At 40.1% G+C, this 24,978-nt stretch overlaps 4 protein-coding genes across 8 annotated transcripts in view; 2 read left to right on the plus strand and 2 right to left on the minus strand.

Annotated features, from left to right (window-relative positions):
- The window catches only part of itpk1b (inositol-tetrakisphosphate 1-kinase b), a 29,017-nt gene extending 25,375 nt beyond the window's left edge, over window positions 1-3,642 (plus strand). For both annotated transcript variants that reach the window (XM_065966183.1, XM_065966184.1), the window contains exons 9-11: window positions 395-462; window positions 551-713; window positions 1,024-3,642. In XM_065966183.1, the coding sequence (XP_065822255.1) occupies window positions 395-462; window positions 551-713; window positions 1,024-1,346 (554 nt within the window). In that variant the 3' untranslated portion in view covers window positions 1,347-3,642. The remainder of the gene's footprint in view (window positions 1-394; window positions 463-550; window positions 714-1,023) is intronic.
- A 239-nt stretch (window positions 3,643-3,881) lies between these two features.
- On the minus strand, window positions 3,882-11,121 carry plk4 (polo-like kinase 4 (Drosophila)). Its single transcript, XM_020645214.3, has 15 exons — window positions 10,903-11,121; window positions 9,938-10,033; window positions 9,514-9,609; window positions 9,026-9,140; window positions 7,913-8,891; window positions 7,742-7,833; window positions 7,097-7,443; window positions 6,782-6,886; window positions 6,352-6,454; window positions 6,112-6,261; window positions 5,766-5,994; window positions 5,567-5,669; window positions 5,321-5,458; window positions 4,484-4,590; window positions 3,882-4,295 (listed from the first exon to the last, which is right to left on the minus strand). Exons 1-15 carry the CDS (start codon window positions 10,930-10,932, stop codon window positions 4,175-4,177), a joined length of 2,811 nt encoding a protein of 936 aa, XP_020500870.1. The 5' UTR covers window positions 10,933-11,121; the 3' UTR covers window positions 3,882-4,174.
- Window positions 11,122-12,386: 1,265 nt separating this feature from the next.
- On the minus strand, window positions 12,387-20,093 carry hspa4l (heat shock protein 4 like). 2 transcript variants are annotated; one of them, XM_020645204.3, is made up of 20 exons: window positions 19,940-20,093; window positions 19,667-19,831; window positions 18,552-18,609; window positions 18,313-18,453; window positions 17,972-18,094; window positions 17,779-17,878; window positions 17,481-17,614; window positions 17,145-17,389; window positions 16,979-17,055; window positions 16,728-16,879; window positions 16,509-16,615; window positions 16,202-16,335; window positions 15,758-15,954; window positions 15,096-15,170; window positions 14,701-14,844; window positions 14,266-14,391; window positions 14,061-14,168; window positions 13,861-13,980; window positions 13,376-13,537; window positions 12,387-13,296 (listed from the first exon to the last, which is right to left on the minus strand). In XM_020645204.3, exons 2-20 carry the CDS (start codon window positions 19,771-19,773, stop codon window positions 13,108-13,110), a joined length of 2,499 nt encoding a protein of 832 aa, XP_020500860.2. In that variant the 5' UTR covers window positions 19,774-19,831; window positions 19,940-20,093; the 3' UTR covers window positions 12,387-13,107. The 2 variants fall into 2 exon arrangements, with proteins under 2 accessions (XP_020500860.2, XP_065822577.1); XM_065966505.1 differs by having other exon boundaries at window positions 19,667-20,032.
- Window positions 20,094-21,580: 1,487 nt separating this feature from the next.
- Window positions 21,581-24,695, plus strand: chmp3 (charged multivesicular body protein 3). 3 transcript variants are annotated; one of them, XM_020625816.3, is made up of 6 exons: window positions 21,581-21,738; window positions 22,212-22,272; window positions 22,818-22,997; window positions 23,164-23,285; window positions 23,437-23,551; window positions 23,685-24,695. In XM_020625816.3, the coding sequence occupies exons 1-6, from the start codon at window positions 21,694-21,696 to the stop codon at window positions 23,822-23,824; spliced, it is 663 nt and encodes a 220-aa protein (XP_020481472.1). In that variant the 5' UTR covers window positions 21,581-21,693; the 3' UTR covers window positions 23,825-24,695. The 3 variants fall into 3 exon arrangements, with proteins under 3 accessions (XP_020481472.1, XP_065822578.1, XP_020481473.1); XM_065966506.1 differs by lacking the exon at window positions 21,581-21,738 and adding an exon at window positions 21,758-21,902; XM_020625817.3 differs by lacking the exon at window positions 21,581-21,738 and adding an exon at window positions 21,937-22,089.
- The last annotated feature ends 283 nt before the right edge of the window (window positions 24,696-24,978 follow it).

A 24,978-nucleotide genomic window follows, 5' to 3' on the forward strand; every position in this document is an offset into this window, starting at 1 on the left:
TGGTGCTCCCTTAATGTTAATCATTACAGTAATAACAAATAAAAACAGGCAATAAATTATGCAACTCATGTCACTTGAGTTAATGCTTCAAAGGACATTTTTATTTTTTTTTATCTTTAAAGAAAACTCAACATGACATTGTTATGACTCTCAGGGTTCAATGTTAAAATACTTTACACCAAGGTGGGTTAGTTTCAGGTTTCTATTTTTTGCAACAGGTGCTGAAAGCTGTAAATGAAGGAAAGCACTAACCCCGGTGATCTCATTGTGCTGTTGAGCTTTACTGCCACCTAGTGCCTAAATCAAGAAATGTTTAATGTTGAAGTCAAAGAAAGCAAAGTGTTGTCAAACCTCTTTCAGATCCCACTTTAACCCTTTTCTCTTTCCTTTTCAGACAGGAAAGCCATTTTTTTCAACAGCCACAATGTTTCCAAACCTGAGTCGTCCTCAGACTTAACCACGGTACGTCCAAAGAGTCATGGACTTCCACCTTGTGCATGATATTTTTTTAGTTCTTTATTAACCAGTACACGTTAATATTTTATACCAGAGAGAGAACTTGGAGGGAGTGTCCCAGCCACCCAGCGACGATGTCATCAGAGAGTTGTCCAGGTCACTGCGGGAGGCACTGGGCGTGTCCCTGTTTGGTATTGACGTTATCATCAACAACCAAACAGGCCAACACGCTGTCATCGATGTCAATGCATTCCCTGGTAGGTACAGGTGTACAAGCAGGATTGTTTTGTCATCTTATTTTTATTTTTTTTTAAATTGAAATTAACAGTAAGCTTGACTTTTTCAGAAGCTTTCTCTATTGTGACCCTTTTTTTTTTTTTTTTTTCTCATGTCACTCTGTCATTATGTGCACATGAACTACAATCGTTTCCTACAAACCCCATTTTATGATCCAATCCAGAGCAAAAGGAGCTCATCTGGAGATCATCAAATGAAGTGAAATGATTTCAGTTTTAGTTGCAGTACATGAAATCGTCTTAATTCATGAGTGGGCCTCTGTATTCTCAGGTTATGAGGGCGTCCCAGAGTTTTTCAATGACCTCCTGAACCACATCACCAGCGTCCTCCAGAGCCACAACCCAGACTTCGCCCCCTCCAGCGAGCAGCCCAAAGCGCTGCCGGTAAACACCACGGTACCCAACGCTGCCCCTCCGGCCCCAGGCTGCTGCAGCATGCTGGGAAAAGAGGCCAGTGGCAGCCCATGGATAGTAGAGGGAGATGGAGGCCTGAAGGGCCAGCGTCAGAGACTGGGCTGCAACTCGGCCATGTCCCCCAACTTCCAGCAGCACTGTGCACTGTCCACAATAGCTACCAAGGCTTCCTCCCAGTGACTGACTCCCCCTACCCCTCCTACTCCGTTTGACCTGAACAAACAAAACGGATGACAATGGTGACAATAATAATGAATAATAATCATAATAATTATGATGTTAATGATTATAATATATCTAATCAAAAAGCAAACCTTTTCCTATATAGTTATTGAAAATGGTGGTGATTGGGTGTACGCTTTTTTCTCTCTGCCTTTTTGTATTATTGGTTTAGTCTAATGAGACTTAACAGTACTGTAATGTGAACTTTTGGGAACTTTGCCTAATAGCTGATTTTATTTTTCTCTCTTATGTGAGTTCTTTGTGATTAAAGGGTCCAGATGAGGTAGCCAATCAGGACTGGAGACAGATGTGCCACTAGATGTGCAATGTATGATCTATTGTTTCTCTAACAAACATATGAACACACAGGTGGGCTTAGATTTGCCTGTGATGTGTGTTTGTTATCAGTCAGTCACAGTGACTCCTCTGCACAAAGTGAAGAGGGGAAAAGGTGGCCTGATAGTTGAACACTACTCCACAGATCCCAGGCTGCTATGTGACAGTGGCCAACTGATGCTAGAGGACAATGAGTCTAAAAATGAATGACAAGATAGTTTGAGGTTTTGTTAGTTTGAACAAACAGGTAAAGAAGTTTACTGCTCCGAGTGCCATCAGATTCACTTTAAGTGTAGAAAGAACGCCTGAAAGGAGAAAAAAAACAAAAAACCATCACCTTTAAAGGTTGAACAGAAGAAAGATTATCTCCATGACCATGTGACCAAGTTTTCTTTTTTAAATGATGGTTGTTGCATCACTGTTTGTAGGTCTTTACGGATGCTACTGTATGAATGATGTTAGGTGTTAAACAAACAAACTGTTCTTGTTCGAGTCACTCCAGTGCAGGAAGATGAGGATTGCATTCCTTTTTGTGTTTGTGGATGTTTTCCAGAAAATTCCATGATCTTTCTTTCAGAATTCCAGTGGGATTTTGTGAGATTTCTCTCATCATAACTATGGTTGTGTAATCTCCTTAAACAGACTTTCTCAAGTGTCTTTGGTGATTCTATGTGATGTGAGCAAATGTTCTCCTGAGGCCAACTTAATCTATCAAACAGACTTTGGGGCTGCTGTGTAGCTTGTCATGTGTCATGATGCATAGGGGGGGAAAAAAAATAAATCAATCCTGCAAAGAATATGGTAAAAAGCTGTGTCAGGACACCCACCAATTGGTTACTGATTATTTTGATACAAATAAGCAAGAACAGATCTAGATAAGGATTTGACTGAGGCTCTAGACTGAAGGATTTGTTCAGCAATATGAACTGTTTTTTCTTTATAAATGCAGTTAAAGAAACCTTCTGCCTAGCCCGTTTATTTTCCTCCAGCTGCTGTATTTCTGTACCACTTTGAAATTATTAGGAGGGGAGACAGTCCAGCTCTTTTTTTTTTTTTTTCCCCAGTGTTCACTGAGAAATGTTTTAACTCTGATTTTGTTAATATCTTTGTCCTGATATCTACTAAGAGCTACTTTTATTTTATTGAGATTTTATGGTGGTGGTGGGGGGGTGGGGTTGTTAATATGAACGGAAAGAAAAGCACGAGATGTTTTGGAACAAATGGTGGATATTTACTAGAGGAGTAGTAAAACGCTGGGTGTGGTTGTACAGGTGGGGTCAAAGGGACAACCTGCAGTAAATACAGATTTTCTCTTTAGCCTTCCTCTGAACTTGCTGCTTCTTCTTCCTTTGTCCCAAAGACCTCCTTGCTGTTTTATTTCCTCCATCAGTATCTGAGGGGACTGACTGTCCTCTACCTTGTACTATGATCATAAATCGTGTCAGAGCGGCCATCTCACTGGGACAAAAGCAATCTGAAAAAAATAAATAGTTTTCGGTGTTGTCGAGCTCGAATGAATTCCGAATGTTGCAGCAGGTTCAGAGGAACGTCTTGCATCTTTTCCCTACTGATTCCACATCAATAGGGACAAATGAGTGTCCCAGTTCAGGCTGATACGTGTGTACCACTATATTGTGTGTCCTATGTTGTGCTCCTAATTATACTTCTAAATGGGAAATAAATGGTTAATCCTACCCTCGGTCATTTCTGCAGCCTAGACAGTCTCATCATGCTCCCAGCCTCCACCTGAATGTTTACGTCTTGGTTGTCTTGTACAGTACATGTATATATGCCTAGGCTTACATCCGTACAGTATGTTGTTTTGTATCAGTTCTGTAATCGAGAGATCCACAATTTTGTGACCTTTTTTTAATCAAATGGCCAAAACAACAGGGCAAAATAAACATGTGAAACCTCATGTGGCTGCAGTTGATTATTGCATTATGTGTAAAATGCTGTCGGTTTTTTTAGGTGTTATGAAGGTCTCTAACAGCACATGATGGATTTACAACTTCACTTTATTTTTGAATATTCTGCAGTACTGTAGCCTTGCTTTCTTTATGAATTCTACATTCCCAAAACCATATTGAAACTCTTAATACTTTAATTCTTTCTACAAAAATACTTTCATGAATAGATTCACTGCAAAACAAAGTGCAGAATTCCTCCATCCGGCCTCCAGATGTTTATTGTCTCAGTTTCACACATTTCATGGAAGTGTAGACTCACTTACAATGACACACACGACACAAATGTTTCCAACAAGGCCAGACTCTTTACAAATTGTTTTTGGTTTTTTTTTTTTTTTTTACATAAAAATATATCTTTTCATAATCTTAGTCTTCTGTACATGTAAAAAAAAAAAAACACACAACACATATGTATTTACAAGAGCACCGGACAAAACATGTTATAAAGACTTCTAATGCTACGAGTTGTTTTTTAATCTATTAAGTGTGTTGATGAGGTTGTAGTTGATGTGCTGTCGGGTTGGCCAACAGTCCGAGTATTGTGGACAGACAGTGCAGCTTCTCCTTGACATGTTCTGGCAACTTTTCATTCTCCTTATACCTGTGAAGAAAACAATTCCATTGAGATTAACCGCTGCACTTACTGTTTGGTATCCTTCAGAGTCACTTGCAAGAGCATCATGGAATTCATTAGTTTGCTCTTTATAAAGATATGAATCATGACTTAAAAACAGTTGTCCCCCAGCTGATATTGACGATAGTCCATATGATTCCAACATGTGTCTTTACCTGGTGATCCTCCCCTCTGGAGATGTGTAAGTGATGCAGGACACTCCCGCCTGAACCACCAGCTGAGAGCCGTCATTGAACTGCACCCACACCTCTCCACTCGTCAGCTACACACACAAACACACACACACACACACAAACTGGGATTATAATCAGAAAGACAGCTCCTCTGCTAATATCCACAAACAATACTTATAAAGCACATTTCAGACAAATTCAATTGCAGCTCTTGAGTGCTTTACAAGGGAGGGGGAAAAGTGAATAACAAAAAGGTAGAAAATAAAAAATCTGAGGGGCCGTCCTGGTTCATAAACTAAAATCATCTCTGAGAGGTAATCTGGTACAAGACCATGTAGTGCTTTATAAAGTAAACTCATTTTAAAATCAATACGATAACTAAGAGGCAAAGACTTTAAAGTAGGAGAGATGTGTGCTCTCCTCGTGATCTTGTCAGCACTCGTGCAGTAGAATTGTGTATTAACTGTAGCTGATTTATAGTTTTAGTTAGGGAGACCAGAAAGGAGAGCGTTGAGTAGTCTTGTTAGTTATACAAGCCTGCGGTCTGATTGGCTCAGAGACAGGAAATGGCCTTACTTTGGCAATGTTTTTTCAGATGATAAAATGTTGTCTTTGTGATGTGGGCCTCAAAAGTGACATCATCCTTAAAATCTAAATCAGAATGAAAGATCCCTCAAAGATTTCATGCTTCTTGGCTTTAGGTTTGGGTAATATTTTATGTAGTTTTAGGGTCAATTTCTCTCTCTGAGCCTTTGAAACAATGATTAAAACTTCTGCTTTGTCATTATAGGATATGAGATTCATTGAACACCCGCCTACCTGTGATGCCCACCCGACATTGGGCACAAATATCGACTTGATCACTTTTCCTGTGTTCTTAGCCAGTTCCTGCCGCACCGGGGAGCTTTTCTTACTCAAGCTGGCTGTGGTAAAATCCGAGCCATCATAAGAGATCATCTGGAAGGAAAGGTCATAAGATTATAGACATAGCAGAGCATAGTGTAGATGTAAAAGCCTCTGCGCTGTCTTGTCTATATTCTAACTTTTGTAGGGCTGTGAACTCACTGAAGGAGTGATTTGTGGAGGTTGAGGAGGTGAAGCTGTATCAGCAGTTGGCGGGTGTGTCGGCAGGGATAATGAGCACGGGGAGTCAGAGTGGACAGGTCTCCTTTGAGAGGTGAGATATAAAAACAATATATTATACACAATGCGAGGACAATAACAGAAACAAAGAATAAACAAAAATAACAGTTGTTCCTCTCACCTGCCAATTGTTATCGGGAAAAAAGGGACGTTCTTGGTGCTGCGCTGCTCCTCTGCAGCGATGGCGGCCTCCAGAGACAGACACATGCTGTGTCCTTGGTCAGACAGCTCCACGTACAGCCGGCTCTCTGGACTCAGGCCGCTCAGCCCGACCTCTCCCTTCACTGTGTACGACTTCCCGCCCTTCTCCACCACTCGCAACAGCTCCGATGTCTTGTGGGTCTTTGCTCCTGCGCAACAAGAGTGTTCATGAAGCCTAACACGATACAAGACCTCAGACAGAATAAAAAAGGTCAGTGCTGCTTCTTCCTCTGCAGCTTAAACATGTAGCGGTATGTTTGACTCACCATCGTAGAAGCAAACCTCCAGGTCTGCGTTGGGACAGTTCTCCATCAGCATGACCTTTCCATGTTTGGTGTAAAGTGTCACTTTTGGAGTCTTGGATTTCACCAGCTGCACAAACTTAGAGGCGTATTGGTACTTCTTCCAGTATTTTTCTACGGAAAAAATAACTGAATCAACACACTTTTTTATAATCCGACGTGAGCACTGATATGATAGTGAGTGTGTCGGACCCATCAGGTTACCTGGAAGATCCTCGTAGCTACAAATGAGAATATCCTCTGGAGGAGCAGGTGGACAATCCAAGACCGGAAACCCCTTTCCACTGTTAGGCTGGTATATTGTCACCTTTGAAAGATAATAATAAGCTTACATGTAAAAGAATAGAAATATCCCATCCTGCTACCGTTTTCTCTGTCTAATGCATCTTCCCACTGTGAATCTGTGTACTGAAAATATAAACAAAGGTACTTCAGGTCTGAAAGCTGTAATCTGCTTCTTCTTTGACCAGCCTGGTGGCAGTGACTGAGACTAAAAATAACTATTAAGGAATAGCCTATCATCTCTTTGCTGGTTATATTTAAGCAATTATATTTATATTCAGTATTTTAGTCTGCTTACCAACCAAACTGAAACCCATCATAACTGGTGCACGTATAAACACATGGAGCTCACCATTGAACCATCACAGGAAATCCGAAGGACTTCTTTGACCCGTTCCTGACCACTCTGGCATTTTAATAATTCCATACAGACTTCACCAGTGTCCAGAATGCTAACCTGTAAACATACAAGCAAAATAAATTAGGCTTCAATAAAAGCAGTGTAAAAAAAAAAAAAAAAAAAAAAACAGCACTGATGAAATTCTTTTTTGAATTCATCGAGCAAACACAACAATTAAATAAAAACCTAAATCTGAAATCTGGCATGAAAAGGAGCAGGAAGAATTATCTTACATAATCTGCCTCTCTGTCATTTTCAATTACTTACAACAGCATTCTTTGTCTTCTGTCTGATAGGCTTGAGTCTGGCTGCACACAGAGGCAGGACAATGTCTTTCAGCGTTTTCGTCACTTTATCCACGCTTGGCTTGGCCGAGGAGAGCTTTGACTCTCTGCCGTGAGGAGGCTGGAACTCTGCTCCGGGTACATTTTCTCGGTACGAGTCACAGTTGGAAGGGAGGTTGTGATGCATGTGATGTTGGTTGTGCTGAGGGTTTGCACCTCGGCCCGTGGGCTTGTCTGACCAAGAGTTGTGAACACCTACAGGTCCTTTGCTGCTGTGGAAGCTGCCGCTGCTGCTGTGGGTGCTGCTGTCTGCGGGCCTGTGCCCAGAGCCTGAGGCAGAAAAGACAATTGTAAGAGTTGCTAAAGCAAGGTGGTTTTAAACTGTGTTGATGTGGTTTAAAGGCCTTTTTTTAAAATCATTTTGTAAACAGTCTTCATTCTGGTTGATATGAGGGTGACTGAAGCGTACTCTAAATCTAAGGATAAATCTGATCATAGCACAGGATAACAAAATTCAAAAGCAGTCGCCAACTAATGCACATAAATACATTATATAGGGACAAAGGAGATACAACTTCTGAAATTTATCGCATAAAAAAAGGTTTTAAAAAAATACAAAATAAATTACCGTCATTATTAAGCCAATTTGTAACGCCCTCCAGATTTTGAAATTGAAGGCTTGGTGGATGTACAGCCTGCATGGATAACGAATACCCTGAACTGAAACAGGAAGTGCACTCTGTTAGTCAAATTCCATTTTCAAAATGAACAGAAGATGTCAAAAAGAGAGACTTCTTACTTTGCTGACTGTTTGACAGGAGGAGATGGGAGCCTCCCTCGCTCGGATAATGGGTGCTGAGCAGAGGACATGAGGAATACTGGTCCTGCTGAACTACTCAGCATCTCCTCTGAGTGGCATCTCCCCAGCTCAGTGTAACTCAACATGTGGCCAGAAGCAGAAGAACTGGAGCGGTCTGAGGAGTGAGCTCTCCTAAGGTAGCGTGAATGAGGTTGTCCTGTCCCCCCACCATGACCTCCTCTGCCCCTGCCGTCTCTGTGAAATCTGTCCGCCGGATGCTGCTGCCACTGGTCCCCTTCCTCAAAACAGTCCCCAATTGGTTGCCGTGGAAGACTAGAAATGGGTGCCATGCGGTTAGGCAGAGTAGATCCAATCACGTTCCTGGTTCTCCTCTGGAGCCTGCTGTTGCTGCTGGCTGAGGTGGAGGAGGTGCAAGCTGTGGAGATGGTGGCAATGCCACTGTCCATGGATCCTTCGTCCCCGTGGCCCAGCTCCTTTGCCCTGACCAGCAGGCTGTGGGTCATAAACGGGTGGTCCAGCACCGCAGAGAGGCTGGGTCGATGTGCAGGGTCTTTCTGCAGCAGCTGATGGATCAGATCCTGAGCCTCCAGAGAAACATGGCTGGGCATGTCATATTCCCCAAGAACCACTTTAGACAGGGTGTGCTTCACTGTGTCTGTGTCAAAAGGGGGTCGACCCATCAGGAAGGCGTAGAACATGCACCCGAGTGACCACACGTCCGATTCCAGGCCGTGGGCGCTGCGAGTGGCCACCTCTGGGGAGATGTAGTTGGGCGTCCCGCACATGGTGAAGTGCTTTTCAGTCGGGAGTTTGAGCTGAGTGGCAAGGCCAAAGTCTGCGATCTTTATGTTCATGTTGCTCGTAAGCAAAAGGTTGGACAAGGTCAGATCTCGATGCAGGATGCCATGGGTGTGAAGATACAGCATTCCTTTCACTATTTGATGCATAAAATGTCTTGCTGTGAAAAAACAACAACAACAACACAATTTTAAACACTCATGCAGCTCCCAAAATTGGTATTCACAAAACAGTAAACAACAACAACAGTCTTTTTGTATTCTTTACGGTACAAAAAAAAAAGCTCTGCCTGACCTTCATCCTCAGAGAAAGGCATCTTTCTCTCTTTAAGGTACCGACTCATCTCTCCGTTGTGGCACATCTCCAACACCAGGTAAACATAGTTGCTGTCCTCAAAGTAGTTGTACAGCTAATAAAGACATGAAATATGACAACATTTATTGAGATGGAAATGTGAAAAGACATTCAAAAATATCAGTGCAAAATCTGTAATGCATTTCACTTGATCAAAGTCTAACCCTGTTGTAATGCTGTGGTCCAAAGAAGTGTCGCAGAGTGACTGCTAAAAGTTCATACCAGAATCTGAACATTACAGGAGGTAGGAGTCGGTTTACCTCATTACACAACCAGAACAATACAACAGAGCTGATATTCACAGCCTCAAACACAAATGGTTCACATTCAACACATTAGCCTGTATAGTTTGAAGCCTGTTTACATGTAAAGAGTACCGAAACAGACTTCGCAGTAAAGACTTATTACATTTTTAAAGAATATATTACCTCAAGTATTGAAGGATGTTTCAATCGGCACTGAATCTCAACCTCGTTTGTCACACGCTGGACCATACCAGCTTTGTGCATTGCTTTTTTGTCAATCTGCAAACGGGAACAAAAGAGGTAATTACACACCTGTCACACAATCAACATGCAGTGTGGCACAGCGCTGTTGCAAAGCTGTTTTGGTCTCATGGCAAATAGTCAATCTGTCTCCCTCAGAGAGACCCCAGACCTCATTTGTGGGTAGTCGAGGGACTCTAGGAAGCCCTCGGGAGACAATTAAGGTATAATAATCCACCGCTTAAACTTCAACCGTCAGTCCTAGGCGACAGCTTGGTCGTTAAAATGTTTACAGTGCAGGTAAAGCGTTCCACAATGTCCTGATATTACTGACTTGGACGTGAGAAAGTGATGGAGGAAGTCTTACCGTTTTGATAGCAACCTCCAGACCAGTGTTCACTGATTTTGCACGGTAAACACATGCAAAGGAGCCTTTGCCAAGGAGGGTGAGGACCTTGAAATCCTACAGGGAGGAAAGTAAAAAAAATTAACTTTGACCCCAAAACAGATTGTTCTTTGCAGAGAAATCTAACTAGCCTAGATTTTTTTTAAATAATCACCACACACACATATCTTCAAAAGCTTGATACCTCGATCCTGAGCTCCTGAGTATAATATAAAAAATTTTCTTCATCTCTGCTGGCTTGGGTGTCAGCAGAAGGGTTTTGAGGGAAATAGTGAATAAGGGGATCAAACACCGTCCGTCCAAGCTGCGACATGCTGGATGTCCAGTAAAAAAAACAAAGACAGTCCAGCAATCTAACGAGATCACGGGAGAAATCCTCCCACAACAAAACGTTAACTGTCAAACCTGCCACTAACACCTGACGCCGTCATATGGCCCAACCAAAAACCTTCAATCATCCCGGCTCTCTTCCCGCTAACGAGCAACACCAGACGCCGTTTCCAAGCAGCGTTTGTTGAATGAAGCGACGCGGAGAGGAGAAACAACACAGTTTGTCCCGGGAGACGCAGGGTGAGGTTACTCAGCCGTGCAGCTGATAACACAGACAATATCAATAACAATAACAATGTTGGAAACTTCCAGTATGAATACTTAAAACACATATTTAGCGAACAAGAAGTGACGAGAAAAAAGCTAAAGTTGCATGAATCATGTTGTGGCGTTTACTTGGTAAACACGTTATTGTTGTTAAATTAATCGAAGGACTGATGCTTTATCGGCAATTACAACATTGTTTTGTCACGGCAAACACTGTTCATCAAATGGTTAATCAGCCAACTAAATATTTATCTCCCACTTTAGATCTTTCTCGGGTTAGTTTGAAGTTAGCTGGCTTGTGGGCGTTAGCGCCTCAAAAGTTAACTCACCTCAATCTTATCGCCGATAGAAACACTCATCGTGCCCGCTTTGCGTCTCGCAGATGCATGAAGGTGAGTTTAAAAAATAAATCGATCGATTGAGCCCATCGATATTCGTTAATTGAGCCTTTTAAAGGGCAAATAGATGTTGTTCTCGTGTTGCCCTCCAAAACTTTGCCATTTCTTCCATTTTGAAAATATCCGCCCGTTAGTCCCGTGCACACGTCACACCCTACGTCACATGACAACAATCAGGGTTTTCCACGCCCCTAGAAAGTATGGAGGACTAAAAGTGCCAAAACGAAATATATAAATATGTAATTAATTAAATCATTAAATGTGTTATCAATTATTTAATATTGGAAATAAATCAACAAATATATAAATAAATATATAATTATTTAATTAATTAAATGCATGTGTTATTAAATAATTCTTTAAATGTGTTATTAATTATTTAAAATTGGTAATATATAAATAAATAAATAATTTATGAAATACATAAGTAATTAGATAAATATTTAAATAATTATTTAAAATGTTCATTCTATGTAAAAACACATATATTTATTCTTCTTCTTGTATTCTATTCTTAGTCCTCCATAAGAATGAGTCACACAGTGGGGTTTACACCTTACAGTCAGTATGGTTTACAAACATTTGAGCATCTTAAGGGTCTGAACCTGTCCATTAAACTATATATTTGTTAAGTTTAAGTTTGTACTGTATTGATTTACATGATCTATTAAGGCCTCTGTTTGCAGGTCTAGTTTTAGAAATCCAAAAGTCTAATAAACAATTTATAAAATAAAATTTAAAAACATAAAATCATACAAGTGTAATCAGGCAAACAGTTAAATATCATCACTAAAAAAATGTGTTTAAAATTATAAACTAATTGATACATTACATAACATACATTATTTATTCTAGTGCTGCAGCTTTTTATTTTCATTGTTGTCTTAGATGATAAATGTCACATTATTGATTCATCTGGCTTATTGAATATGTGAAGAAATGGTAAATAATGTAAGGTGACATGTTTAAATCCCTTTTTTTGTTTGAACAACAGTCTTCCAAAAATGACCACGTTTCAAAAAGGTTAACATAAATATTTCTTCAATTTACTGATTAATTCATGAACCAATTTACTTTACAATTTGCAGTTGACTTATTTAAATAAAACCAGCTAAAAAAAGTATTTTTTTCAATAAAAAGCTGGCTTTCTTTATTTATTATGAGTTCACATAAGAGTACATTTGTGTGCAATCAGAAAACCTTCAGATCCTCTTGTCACAAGTGATGCTTTAAGATCATCAGTATTGGAAATCAGGGCCCAGTATTTAAATGATTGTAGGAGAAGATCCACGTCAGTATTTGCCTCCTTTTTTTTTTAGCAATCTCATTCAAGGATTTTCAATGGACACAAATTCTCTTGATTAGAGTAAATTTCTTTTTGTTTCAGCTGTAAAAAATAACCATTTCAGACTTCATTCATTTTTGTCTTACAGACAAGTGTATTTATTTTTGCCATCTTTAATCCAATGACTAAAGAATGGAAAAATGCGAGAAAACAGAATAAAGGAAGTAGGTGACCAATCACTTACTGGAGAGATTTGGTCTATCAAGCATTACCATTGTACTAGGAATATTCTCTCTATGTACATTTATAATATATGCTGGCTGCTTTTATTTTACTTAAATATATATACAGTCTCTTAACATGAACATCATATTTAGCTAAATACAAATATATATATACTTATATTATATATAATTTCAATCATTGCATACAAACTAAAAGTTCTGCTGTAGTGATTGTTTAGCACGGTCAAGACGCCTATGAGTGACAAGTTTTACTTGAGTATAAAAGACACATGGAATGCAATCACCAAGAAACCTTCCTGTTTGGTACAGAGAAAAAGGTTTTATATATTAGAAGCAAAGTTGAATCCATTGCATCATTCTTTCTTTATTGAGGATGTCAAACCTTTGAGAGAGTAAAGCACACCTTTTTCACACACAAGGAGGAAAGGGTGAAAACAGAATCCTCATAAGGTTAAGTCCAATCAAGAAGGGAAAGCAGCACAGAAAACAAATCCACCAAAGTGACTTGAGGTGATGTCGAGGAATGATGGTTCCAGGTATTTATGTTTCTACTGTCTAAATGGTAGCTTGTGGTAAACACGGTGATGGTTGTAGTGCACAGTGATCTCAGTCCACCTCCATCTCTTTCGTTCCAGGCTTTGTCTGCTGGCTTCCCTTCACGTCTCCCTTCCCTTCTGCTCCCTGCTTCGCTGTCGGGCCGTTATGAGCACCACTGTTTTGGTCGTTCGCCTCAGGGGCCTCCTCCACTGTCGGCTTTGGCCTGTTGATCACTCGATTACACACATCCTCTAGTTCCTGGTGAGTAAGAAGTGGACAGTATGTTGGTAGAGGCATTCAGAAGAATGATACAAGTGGAAGTAAGTCATCTACATACCTGTATTTTGGAAATGATGTCTGCTACTTTAACAATGGGGTCCTGAGTTATACCAAGTTTGCTCTGCGCGTTCATCTTGCTGTTCATCCAGCCCATGTTTTCACTCACACATTTTTCCACAGTGCTCGTTTCCTCTGCAGTCAAATGCTGGTATCGTTCATCCTAGGGAGTAGTTTGTGACAAGGAAATTACTCAAACATGACACAGACGTTTACAGTAGTAATAGTTACGTAAGTGTGTTAAATCACACAGGTAGAGAAATCTCAAATAGCTTTTCCTTTTCACATAACTGGCACTTTGTCGTACCCTGATGACTACCAGCGTTCATAGACAGACATAGACATGCTTATGAAGAACTCTACAAAACCCCTAAATTGTACTTAAAAAACAAAAAACACAATGTTTAATCTGCATGTTTCCATACTTTTATTTTTTGGCACAAAAAAGACGATAAGACATCCCATCTCGAGATCAAAATGATGTACCTTTTGTTTAAAACAATCCACAAACTTCATGTAGAGCTGCAGTTTCTTTCCCAACTCTTCAAAAGCTCTCGGCCTGTCCTCATGCTCTCTGTGCCGGTCCTGAATGGGCTGACCAAACCTCTGGAAATCAGCAGAATTGATGTTGATCAGTGAGGGTTAGGCACAAGTACAGCCAAGTTAGTTTTTAAATCAGATCAAACCTTTAGTGCTTGAAGTTTCTCCTCATAGACTGGTTTGGGTTGGTCCTCTCCCTCCTCATACAGCCAGTTCTCTGTGTCCTCTAGCATCAGTGTCAGCCGGTTACTGTCCTGTTAGTAATGGTTGTAGTTAGTGTCGATCATTTGCTTCTCACATTTATAGCAGCCTTGCAATAGTAGCACAGGTATGTAAGAGAGCGGCACTCACTTCCTCAGTGATATACTTTTCATAGATCCCACAGAGTTTGTCCCGTAGGTCGTATACATACTCCTCCACAGCATTTTTAGCATCATTCAGCTCTTTAACCAGTTTGTCCTGGATGACCATCTGACACTGTAATGGGAAAACATATCCAAAAGACGTCACAAACAAGGAGAGCCAACAAAAACAGTTGATAAGTTATGACAGAATCACATAAGAATGGACAATTTGAATTAATACAACATAACCCTTTAATCATGCTGTGGCAGATGTTGCTGATAAGTAAGCATTGAACAATCAGGGGCTCCTTCATGGGTCGTTCATTGTTTTGGAAATGTCAGAATAAAGTGACTAGAAGTGCAAGCCACAATCTTGCTCAGGTAATCAGCATTTCAAACAGACAATGACTCAGCTTTTCTAAAGGCCAGAAGAAGTACCAACCTCATACTCGACAAAGTTGTTTAGGACATCGCTCTCGAGCTGTCGAATGTTGTTGGCTACGATGGGCAGATCAATACTCTTCGCCTTGACTTTGGGTTTGCTTCCCCCCGCTGCTGGGTCCTGCTTCTCCCCAGATAGCTCTTCCTGGATTTAGAGACATGAAATCACTGTTCCATTTTTTCTGCTGTAGTTTTAATGCGACTTCTTTTGTAATGTCACCGTTACAACAGACGGGGCAGTTCACAAAACAATCTTCTTTTAGGGTAATTCAAATCTTTTTCAAGATCAATTAATATTCATGTTATGGATAATGTCAACTGATGCCACTGCATTAATTAATTCCCTCTGAATTAAAAGTATTAAGATCCTTGCCTAACATTTCTTGTCCAACTGACCTTACTGCTGGAACTGTTGTCCTCGCTCTGCTGGTCCCCCTGGCTTTGGCCTTCCTGGTCCACCTGCATTTTGGTCTAATAAACGACAAGAACAATATATACTGTTATCAGTACATTCGAGGAACGTGAATGTCTTTTCAACCAGATTTATTTTACTCCACTCCTAAAAGAAATCCTGCACCAGTGTGCAAGTGATTCAGTCCGAGGATGATTCAATACAATGATGTGGCAGAGAAACTCTATGATCAATAACTAATCAATGGGCTTCATTCTTTCACTGGAAATAGACACTTTTAAACCATGTTATTAATAAAGCAGTATTTTAGTTCCAACATCCATGAGACCATTACATAAGAATAGTCAGAGTTTCATATGTACATGTCACATAGTTGTGATATTCTGCCTCTTAAGGGGAACTTCCTTCAAGTGCTTCTTGATTAAATGTGTTTGTTTTCTCTCATGTACAAACATTTTATGAAACATGATCATAAAAACACAGCTGCCCAACTATATTATCGTTATTTATCATCCTGGGATCATGACTGTATTGAGTTTCATGTAAACCCAGTTGTTGAAAGAGTTCACCAGAGGACATTTACATACTTTCACTGCTAACACAAACGCAACTGTGGCAAAAAAAAACAAAAAAACAATCCTCTCACCTGGTCCTCTGGCCTGCCTTCATTTTGCACCATTGGCTCCGAGTCAATTTGCATGTCCTCCCCCTCTCCTTTCTGCTTCTCAATCAGGGAGGCACTGGACACGCTGAAGATACCGTGGACGTTCACTCGCACTTTGACCTTCACTTTAGAGCTGTCTCCATCTGGCTGGGGAACAACGTTCTGTACAGAGAAACATCCTGCAAACAGATTATTCGGAAACAGTTATTCCAACATGTTCCTCTCTCAGTCCACAATCCCATCTTGGGATCCAGATCCCTGTGGGGACTCGGCTGCAAATGCGTGACCCAAAAATCTACTTTGTGCATCAATCACTTCTTCTTCTAGACTTTTGCAGCTGGCAAAGGACAGATCTCCTGCTTAGTTTTGCATCCTGCATTCTTGGAGTGCATGTCTGACTTTCAGATTGAAGGTAAGTATAATTACCTATCCTGTGGTCTGGGTAGGGCAGATCTTGAGGGCTGTTGTAGAAGGCTTCAAGGTCAAAGGGTTCCTTCTTGTGAAAGGTGATCACTTTGGAAAACGGAGCAGCATGATTCTTACTGAACACCTCACACTCTCTGCAACAAAGATACCGTGAGGGAGAAAAGGAAGGTAAAGTCAGTAAATGCTGTATCTTAAAGCTAGCTTACCTAGCTTGATTGACCACTTGTGACTACAGAGGAGTAATTCCCTTGTTGTATCAAGTGTTAGTGTCTCATTTGGCAAATTTAGATAGCTAAGATGTCCTCACCCCAATCCATCCTCTGATGGTGTTTTCCAGCGAAGAGTAATAGGAAAGGGAACCACATCAGTGATGGAGAATTCACGCACCTTAAAGGCTGGAGACAGAATAGCACACTGCAACCCAAAACAAAAAAAATACAGTATATAATTACCGTCTGTTTTTATCTATGAACAACCTCACAATATTTCAAGTACATTGAAACAATGTTAAAGATAGGAGAGAGACCTGGAGTGCACAGCCTCTAGCGACAGCTTCATCTGCGTTAAGCGTGGTACTGATGTCTTTACCGAAAAACTTCCAGATTCTCTCTTTGATGGCCGGGCTTCTCGTGGCTCCTCCAACTATCTCCACTGCATAAATATCATCCCGGCTCAGCTCTGAACGGGACAAACACACACAGAACCGAGTGTATTCTTCCAATATGTAGCATTCAAACAATATGCATTCATAAATTTAACCAGATTTTAGGGAAGTACTTGATTGTTCAAGAGCTGTTTTCAGCGGCGTCTCTATTCTCATCAGGTATTGAGAGCACATGTCTTCAAACTGGCCCCTGTGGGTTACAAAATTGGGAGAAAAATGTAAATAATGCTGGATTTCCTCTTTAATCAGGAGTGATGAATGAGAAAAAAGAACATGTACCTGTTCATCCTGCTTGTAACATCAATGTCATTCATGAAGCACTCTATGTTCAGAGGCAGGTCAGAGGAGTTGGCGCTCATCAGCTTCTTCAGTTTCTCGCACTCCTGGTGCAGCCGCAGCAGAGCCCTCGGGTTCTCCCTCACGTTGAGCTTGTACTTCACCTTAAACTCCTCACAGAAGTAATCGACCAACGCTTCATCAAAATTGCGCCCACCGAGGTATGGATCAAACGCAGTGGCCAAGACCTGACAGAGCAGATTTGACATTGAGCCTTTTGGGTTCAAAGGCACAGGGTGTAGCTGTGGGTGGCGATGTAAAAAGGTTAAAAAGGCTAACCTTGAGTTTGCCTTTGTTGAAGGCAGTGATGGAGACCTGGAACGATGAATGTCCGATGTCCACAAATACCACATTTCTTGGCCTCTCTTCTGGAGTGGGGAGGTCCTGTTTGTAGATCCCGTAGGCCAAAGCCACTGTTTAGAAGAAAGACATCTACAGTCAGACATATACAAGATATATGTTATTTAATCTACTTATAAAAGTAAAGGGTAAAATCACATTTTACCACATTTTCAGCCCCTTACCCAAGGTTAGTGTCAAACAAAAAAGCATTTGTATTTTTCTTAGGAAATCTGACCTGCAGTTGTGTCATTAATTAGCCGTAAACAGTTGAGCCCTGCGATTAGAGTTGCATCTAACACAGACCGTCTTTCAGCATCAGTGAAAAAACCTGGGACCTGTAAAAGAAAGCACAAATTATTATGTTTCATTTAACCTCTTTCTACATTATTTAAATGGTCCTCCGTGATTTTTTTTTTATTGTCACTCACAGATATGACACAGTCCACCACAGGCTTCTTCAGTGCGCTCTCTGCTGTTTCCTTCAGCTTGTTGAGCAGCATCCCTGCGATTTGCTCCACTGTGAACACTTTGTCTTCGTCCAAATAACGCACCTGTAAACAGGATACAGTGAGGAGATCTCTTGCTAAGATGTCATGTATTGCATATTGAGCATGAAATGAAAAAGGTTGTATGGAACAAAAACAGGAAAAAAAAAACAATGACATGGCTGACTTAAAATAACAAAAGTGTGCAATGCAAGCAAAAATGGTCAGTGACAGAGACAAAGGGGAGAACACAGATAGTTCTGGACGTTTGTACAGTGCTTCACCTTAACTCCTGTGTTTCCATTCGCCAGTTTATGTAAGCTGTAAGGCAGTTTGGGTTTTTCCGCTTGGACAAATGGGTCATCAAACGCTCTTCCGTGGAACTTTTTGAAGCCATGAATTGTATTTTTGCAGTTGGTAATGACCTAAAATAAGATTGCATGACAAAACTTTTTTATACATGTAAATGAATTTTTTAATATTGCCCTTATAACAAAAATAAGTCAATTTGGTATACTCTTACTTGACTTTTGGCTGCATTTCCAATCATGCGGCTTTTGGAGGCCAAAGACACACAAGCCCTAGTTGGAAGACAAATACATCAGCACATTAGGAAGGCTACAACAGAAATAATCCTTCCAGACAAGCAGAACTGTAATTGTCTGACTGCTGCAGACAGAATCAAACGTCCAGGGCACGGAGGCAGATTTCGATTAAGGAAATTTCACAAGGGAGTCTGAGAAAGAAGCACAAACTAGGGCAGGGAGATGGAACAGTTTACCTTCATCAAAATATGTCCTTTTTTTTTTCTTTTCTTTAAAAAACTCCATCTCCCACACTCCTCATTACACAGACTTTCATTGTGTTAACTACCCAATATCAGTGCTTCTTGGCACACAGGGTTTTGGGATGAATTTCACAGTGATAAATCTCTCCTTAGTTTCACCTTGCCTCAAACAGTCACTAAAGGTGCAATGCTCTTCACTTTCCCGTGAGCACTTCCCTTTTATGCAGGATGCTGCAGCAGATGTACCTACTTTATATACCTGTGCCACAAAAGAGCTTGATGTTAAATTCTTAACATTGAGATATAAGTAATTTAATATCCTAAAAAATATAATGATACATGGTGGAAATGGGATTTAATTCCCTTACAATCCTCCTGACCTGGCCTGTACTGTAAGTATGATTGTTTCGGCCGACAATGAAAGACAACAATGGCCATGTGATGACAAAATCTACATATTTTCCTTTAAAAGATACAGCATAATATCACACAATTTTTTTTATTTTTATTTTTTATAAAATGGAAATACCATCTTGTCTTCTTAAATGTCTTATCTCAGGCAAGTTAAAGGCGCACTGCGCAGCCCTGTGGTGGTCATCAGGAGGCATGTCAGCTGTCTGTTTATAAGAACAATCATTTCGTATGAGACATTTTGACCTACGTTACCCCGCTGTGACGCTGAATAAAGCAATAGTAACAGGCCTCATCACAACCTGCAGCAGCAGCAGCATTACTGATGTGTCTACACCATCACAGCTCAGCCAGTGCGCCTCCAGTTGCAAACATTGCGTAACAAACTCGCAGCCTGACCACATCTCACGGGGATGATGCTCGTCAAAATTTCTACTTACGGTGTGCATCTGTCACTGTAGTCATTGGTGATGGTTTCAATGCCGCCGCTCCTGGCAACTGCGATGTAGCAATTCTGGAAACCCACATCAATGCCTACCACTGACATGATGAGTGCTCTTAAAGTCACCTCTTCTAAGTTGCCCTACGCAGCGACCGCACAGCACCTCTGAGAAGAAAAAAAATATATATATACAATGGTCCGTAATAAAATGTAAGAAAGCGAATCCTCTGTTCTGGAAACAAATAAGACGGCAAGCTGAGGAAGCACTCACTGAATTACGAGCTGTTATGTAAGTCAAGCTGTTTATAGCAAACTCATTCAGAGTAATCCCACGGAGCAATGGTGTCCAGCGCGGATTCACCCACTCCAAGGCAGCCGTAGCATCACCCAAGCGCCTCTGAGCGTCGGATGCTCTAAAGCCCGCCCCCTGACGTCTCTGACTGGCTACGTCACACCCATTGTCCTAACCTGATTGGTACGATAACCAATCGATAACAGAACAATCTAGAAACCCATAGAAAGGGGGACTGTTAAAGACGTCACGAGTGGGACAGCAGTACTAATATTTACTGTCTGTTTTATGGAATGATTTGTCTTATGACTGTTTTTCATACCTCTTGAAAAAAATAGATAAATATATTTACAGTCTATGGCTTCAACAGACACATTTGCCCTAAATAAAGCCTGTCAGGTTAAGTTTCTCCATTCCAGTCTTACGCACTTAAAGATGTTTGCACGCAAATTACGTATCTTAAGAAATCAGCTTTACAAATATCTGATTAGTATCTGGGGCCAGGAAGGATTGGAGAACAGCTTGAAAGCAAGAACCGCCTTTGAGCCTCAAAAAAGGGGGGGGAAAAAGTCACATGGGGGTCAGGTGTGATCTGCTCACATGAACCAATATGCACAGTCTATGATATGAACGCATATGACTTAACATCTATAATTAAAAAATGTATCTAGGCAATTCTTGTTACAATAAATAAATCAAGTAAAAATGAAATACATAATAATGTAATTATTCTGGACTGGTGACCAGCATCCCTGTATATTTCCACACATTTATGTAGCCTACATATTTGATATGTATCATTTTCTTTTCTTTCCTTTTTTTCTGTTGATGTCGGATTCTCTGAAGCTGTAATTGCATATATAAAATACACACACGTATTAAAATTAATTCAATGTAATTTGATAAACTGGAATCTAAAGAAAAATACTTAAAAATGTTCTTTATTTCAATCAGTTTGATCTTATTTCAAGCAGTCAAAAGAAATTCATAAAAAATAATGCATGTATAGCCTAATAAGGGGAAATCGTAACTTTTATCTTTATAGGCATTTTAAAAATTGGGGCAGCAGTATCAGTCTTTAGACTTGGTTTGGGAATCAGAGGGTCGCCGGATCAAGACCCATATGCTAGTAGGTCTGGTGGCTGCAGAGCACCTCCCGAGTACTGCCGAGGTGCACCTGAGCAAGGCACAGAACAGCTCTGGTGTGCTCACTGTGTATGTAGCAGCCCCACTCTGACATCTCTCCTTTAATGCATGTCCACAGGTCCTGTAGCCTAGATGTGCATCTGGGTATTTCAGGCCTATGTGTGTGAGAAGCATGTCTCACTAACAAAGTGTAAACCACAGTGTCCATCAGGGATGAATAAAGTATGTAAATTAAAACGAAATTGAACATTGGTAAGTGAAAAAAAATGGTTTGGCTGGTTTTAAATTCATTATCTCTGATGTGAAATCCTTAACATTTGATGATAACAATAATAATAATAATAATAATAATAATAATAAACTCCTCATTTTATTAGTCTTGCGGCTGGTTCGATTTCGATTTGACTTCAACACTTGTTGTTGTTGTTTCCTTGATGAGGACCAGATGGACTGAACGTTCCTTCATGTTGGAACTCAGCCCGAAGGCCCTGGGCGTGATCAAACAGGAAGTGGCTGCTAGTACTCGCTCAGCTAGCCAGCCAGTTGTAGTCAGATAGGTTAGCGTGTTATTTAACTCGGCAGATACAATGGGTCTTTTCGGCAGAACACCGGATAAACCCCCAAAAGAGCTAGTGAGTACTGACTGTAACAATTAAAGGATGTCTTTGCGGCTTTTTATCCGTAAAGAGGAATAACATGAACGCGACTTCAGCTAACGTGGCTAATGCTAGCTTTCAACTCAGCCAGGCGTTAGTTGGTTAATCTGTTGCTACTTGTTGTTCACCTAAAGGCTGACGTAAGTCCAGTTAAATGAAAGCTCTATGTTTATATATTCTGCTCTTTCAAGACCACTCTGTCTTGTTCTGTTTACTACGAGCTAGTTTGTTAGCACAGAAGATAACACTAGTCAGCTGTCAGTGTAAACAAACCCTGATTGTGTTTGCGTCGCTGGCTTTCCCCAGATCAGCGTTAGTTGTAAAAAGGTAATAAATATAATTTTTGTGATTTTTACAGGCGACATTGTGCCGCTTTACTGTCGGACTGTAATTTTTAAGTCAAATGACAGCATTGCAGTTTGTAATAAAAGCCTCATGAATCTTTTCAGATCAGCGAGTGGTCTAAAAAGATCAAGAAGGAAATGAGAATGATTGACAGACAAATTCGAGGTAAGATCTCTTAAACTGAATAGGTGCTAATTCTATTTTTATCCTACTACAATTTTAAATATTTTCCTTATTTTCTTATGTATTTATTTTAATATCATGTTGCTTTTATGTGTCGTATTTTATTGTATTTTATTTTTATACATGTGTTTTATTTTTAATTCTTATTGGTGTGTATTGGTCTCTCAATGATTTTATCAATGATTTTATGAACTGCTTTTCGTCAATAACTTTTCTGTACTCTTGTTAAGCACTTTGAACTGCAATTTAATTTGTCTGAAAGGTGCTATATAAATAAAGTTTGATTGATCGATGATAAGTTTTACATTGTCATTTATGTAAATGAAGTTTCATGGTTAGTTTTTATCTTTATTTAAAACTATGACTTATAAGTACTGATTTCTCGTATAAGTAAATTTCACACAAAAGACAATGCCTCTTTAAGATGCAAAGATTTGTTTGATTTTATCAACGCAAGAGCCAATTCCATAATTGTTGCTGTATTAGTTTTCCTGTTTTATTTTTAAATGCATGTGACTTTGTTTCAGATATTCAAAGAGAACAAGAGAAAGTGAAAAGATCCATAAAAGATGCAGCCAAAAAGGGCCAGAAGGATGTGTGTGTGATTCTTGCAAAGGAGATGATTCAGTCAAAGCGAGCTATCTCAAAACTTCACGCTTCCAAAGCTCAAATGAACTCCGTTGTTCTCAGCATGAACAATCAACTTGGTGAGTTTTTCAGTAAAGGCGAAGGGTCAGAACAAGCGAGGAATGAAAAATAGAACATGTTTAGTTCTTTGCTAACCTAACTCTAAACAATTTGTTTTAATAATAGAGCTTTATTTTTTTTTATTTAGGACTGTCAGTGAAAGAGAATGTGTTTGTGTCTTTCTAGCTGTAGTACGTGTAGCTGGGTCGCTGCAGAAGAGCACAGAGGTGATGAAAGCCATGCAGAACCTCGTCAAAATCCCAGAGATCCAGGCCACCATGAGGGACCTATCGAAGGAAATGATGAAGGTCAGCACTAGTGTCCATATAAACACATTTTCTTAAGAGTCAGTCTAATGCAAAAAAAGTGCAACATTGTGCTTAACACAGGTTACCATCCAAGATTATTTATTCTAGAAAAAGGTGATACATTAGGACATAATGTATATCAATATTTCAGGCGGGCATTATTGAGGAAATGCTGGAGGACACATTTGAGAGCATGGAAGATGGAGAGGACATGGAGGAAGCAGCAGAGGCAGAGGTTGACAAGATCCTTTTTGAAATCACAGCAGGTAAAGCAAATTGTTATATTTAGTTATACATCTGCCTGTCCCTGATTTGTTGGATGGTTTTTGTGTCTTTAGGTCTTTACCACAACTGACTAAAACCAAAAGTTCTGTTAAACTGTTCTGTTTGCTTATTTAGGTGCCCTTGGCAAAGCGCCGAGCAAAGTCACAGACGCCCTTCCTGATATGGAGCCGCCTGGAGCCACTGCAGCTTCAGACGAAGAGCCGGACGAGGACATTGAAGCGATGCAGTCGAGATTGGCAGCTCTGAGGAGCTAAGGTGAACTGCCACTGTTCTGTTCCAGTCAGTTTGTCACTCCAAGAAGGACAGAGACATTTTTTGGTGCAGGTTTGACAGTACTGAGCATCCTCTCTGCTTCATATTATAATTACTATTTCATAATCATTTGGGGTTAACATCGTGCTCTGACAGTTAATATCTTTAAAACGTTTTTTTATTCTTCTATAGATTGTGTGGTTCACTCAGCCTGAAGAAAAGGTGTTTATGCTTTTGTCTTTATTATCTAGGGTAAACCTAGGTAAGTCTTTATTATCCAAAGTCAAATAGAAGGTTTAAGAACGTGTATATAATGTAAGTATGAAAAGCCTGCTGTGCCTACAGTGCGTCATCATATTCTTTTGTCCTAAGTTATGGACTGGTGGTGGAGCTGCTTTGGTATTAATGATACAAAAAAGTGATACAAAAAACTGTTGAAGGAAGCCACCCTTCATGCAAATCAAATACTAGAATACAAGTTAGCAACTGTTCTAATCTGTTGGAAACATTAAGTAAGCAACAGCGATTCTGTTTACTGGTAACCAGTCCACATTATCTGAGACACTAGAGCTGATGTGTGGATTTCTCTTTTGAAAGTTCTTGTTTTTTGTACTGTCACAATGTGTCTGTTCTATACATGGTCTTACGCTCATCAGAAAAATTCACGCATACTACTCAACCCCGCTGTCTTGCACCTACATTTAGCTTGATAAATGTTTGACTTTGTGTCACAGTTCAGTTCCTTCTAAGCAGGAGGATGCAGAGAAAATGAAAAAGGTTGGTTAGTGAAGAACTTATGTATTGTGGAAGTATTGTGTGTATAATTTTCTGTGTGAATGAGGACAAAATATGGAAATAAACTTTTAAGAACAACGGTTGTCGATCAGAAGAATGCATCACACTGGTTATCACTCATAACATTTATCCCTTCCCCACAACAACAGACAGTTCTTTTTACGTACAGTATCTCACAAAAGTGAGTACACCCCTCACATTTCTGTAAATATTGTATTATATCATTTCATGGGACAACATTGAAGAAATTAGACTTTGCTACAATGTAAAGTAGTGAGTGTACAGCTTGTATAACAGTGTAAATTTACTGTCCCCTCAAAATAACTCAACACACAGCCATTAATGTCTAAAACGCAGGCAA

This window comes from Labrus bergylta, chromosome 18 (assembly GCF_963930695.1).
Source record: "Labrus bergylta chromosome 18, fLabBer1.1, whole genome shotgun sequence".
Taxonomy (NCBI): Eukaryota; Metazoa; Chordata; class Actinopteri; order Labriformes; family Labridae; genus Labrus; species Labrus bergylta.

Excerpts from the sequence above, each read along its gene's own strand:
- plk4 (XM_020645214.3), bottom strand. The coding sequence starts at position 10,932 with ATGAGTGTTTCTATCGGCGATAAGATTGAG. Across the intron at positions 5,670-5,765 it reads TTCCCGATAACAATTGGCAG|GAGACCTGTCCACTCTGACT; the intron begins GTGAGAGGAACA and ends CACCTCTCAAAG. Across the intron at positions 4,591-5,320 it reads ATGTCGGGTGGGCATCACAG|CTGACGAGTGGAGAGGTGTG; the intron begins GTAGGCGGGTGT and ends TTGTGTGTGTAG.
- hspa4l (XM_020645204.3), bottom strand. The coding sequence starts at position 19,773 with ATGTCAGTGGTAGGCATTGATGTGGGTTTCCAGAATTGCTACATCGCA. Across the intron at positions 17,390-17,480 it reads TCAACAAAGGCAAACTCAAG|GTCTTGGCCACTGCGTTTGA; the intron begins GTTAGCCTTTTT and ends CTGCTCTGTCAG. Across the intron at positions 13,538-13,860 it reads TGGATTGTTTTAAACAAAAG|GATGAACGATACCAGCATTT; the intron begins GTACATCATTTT and ends ACTACTCCCTAG.
- chmp3 (XM_020625816.3), top strand. The coding sequence starts at position 21,694 with ATGGGTCTTTTCGGCAGAACACCGGATAAACCCCCAAAAGAGCTA. Across the intron at positions 23,286-23,436 it reads TATCGAAGGAAATGATGAAG|GCGGGCATTATTGAGGAAAT; the intron begins GTCAGCACTAGT and ends TCAATATTTCAG. Across the intron at positions 23,552-23,684 it reads CCTTTTTGAAATCACAGCAG|GTGCCCTTGGCAAAGCGCCG; the intron begins GTAAAGCAAATT and ends TTGCTTATTTAG.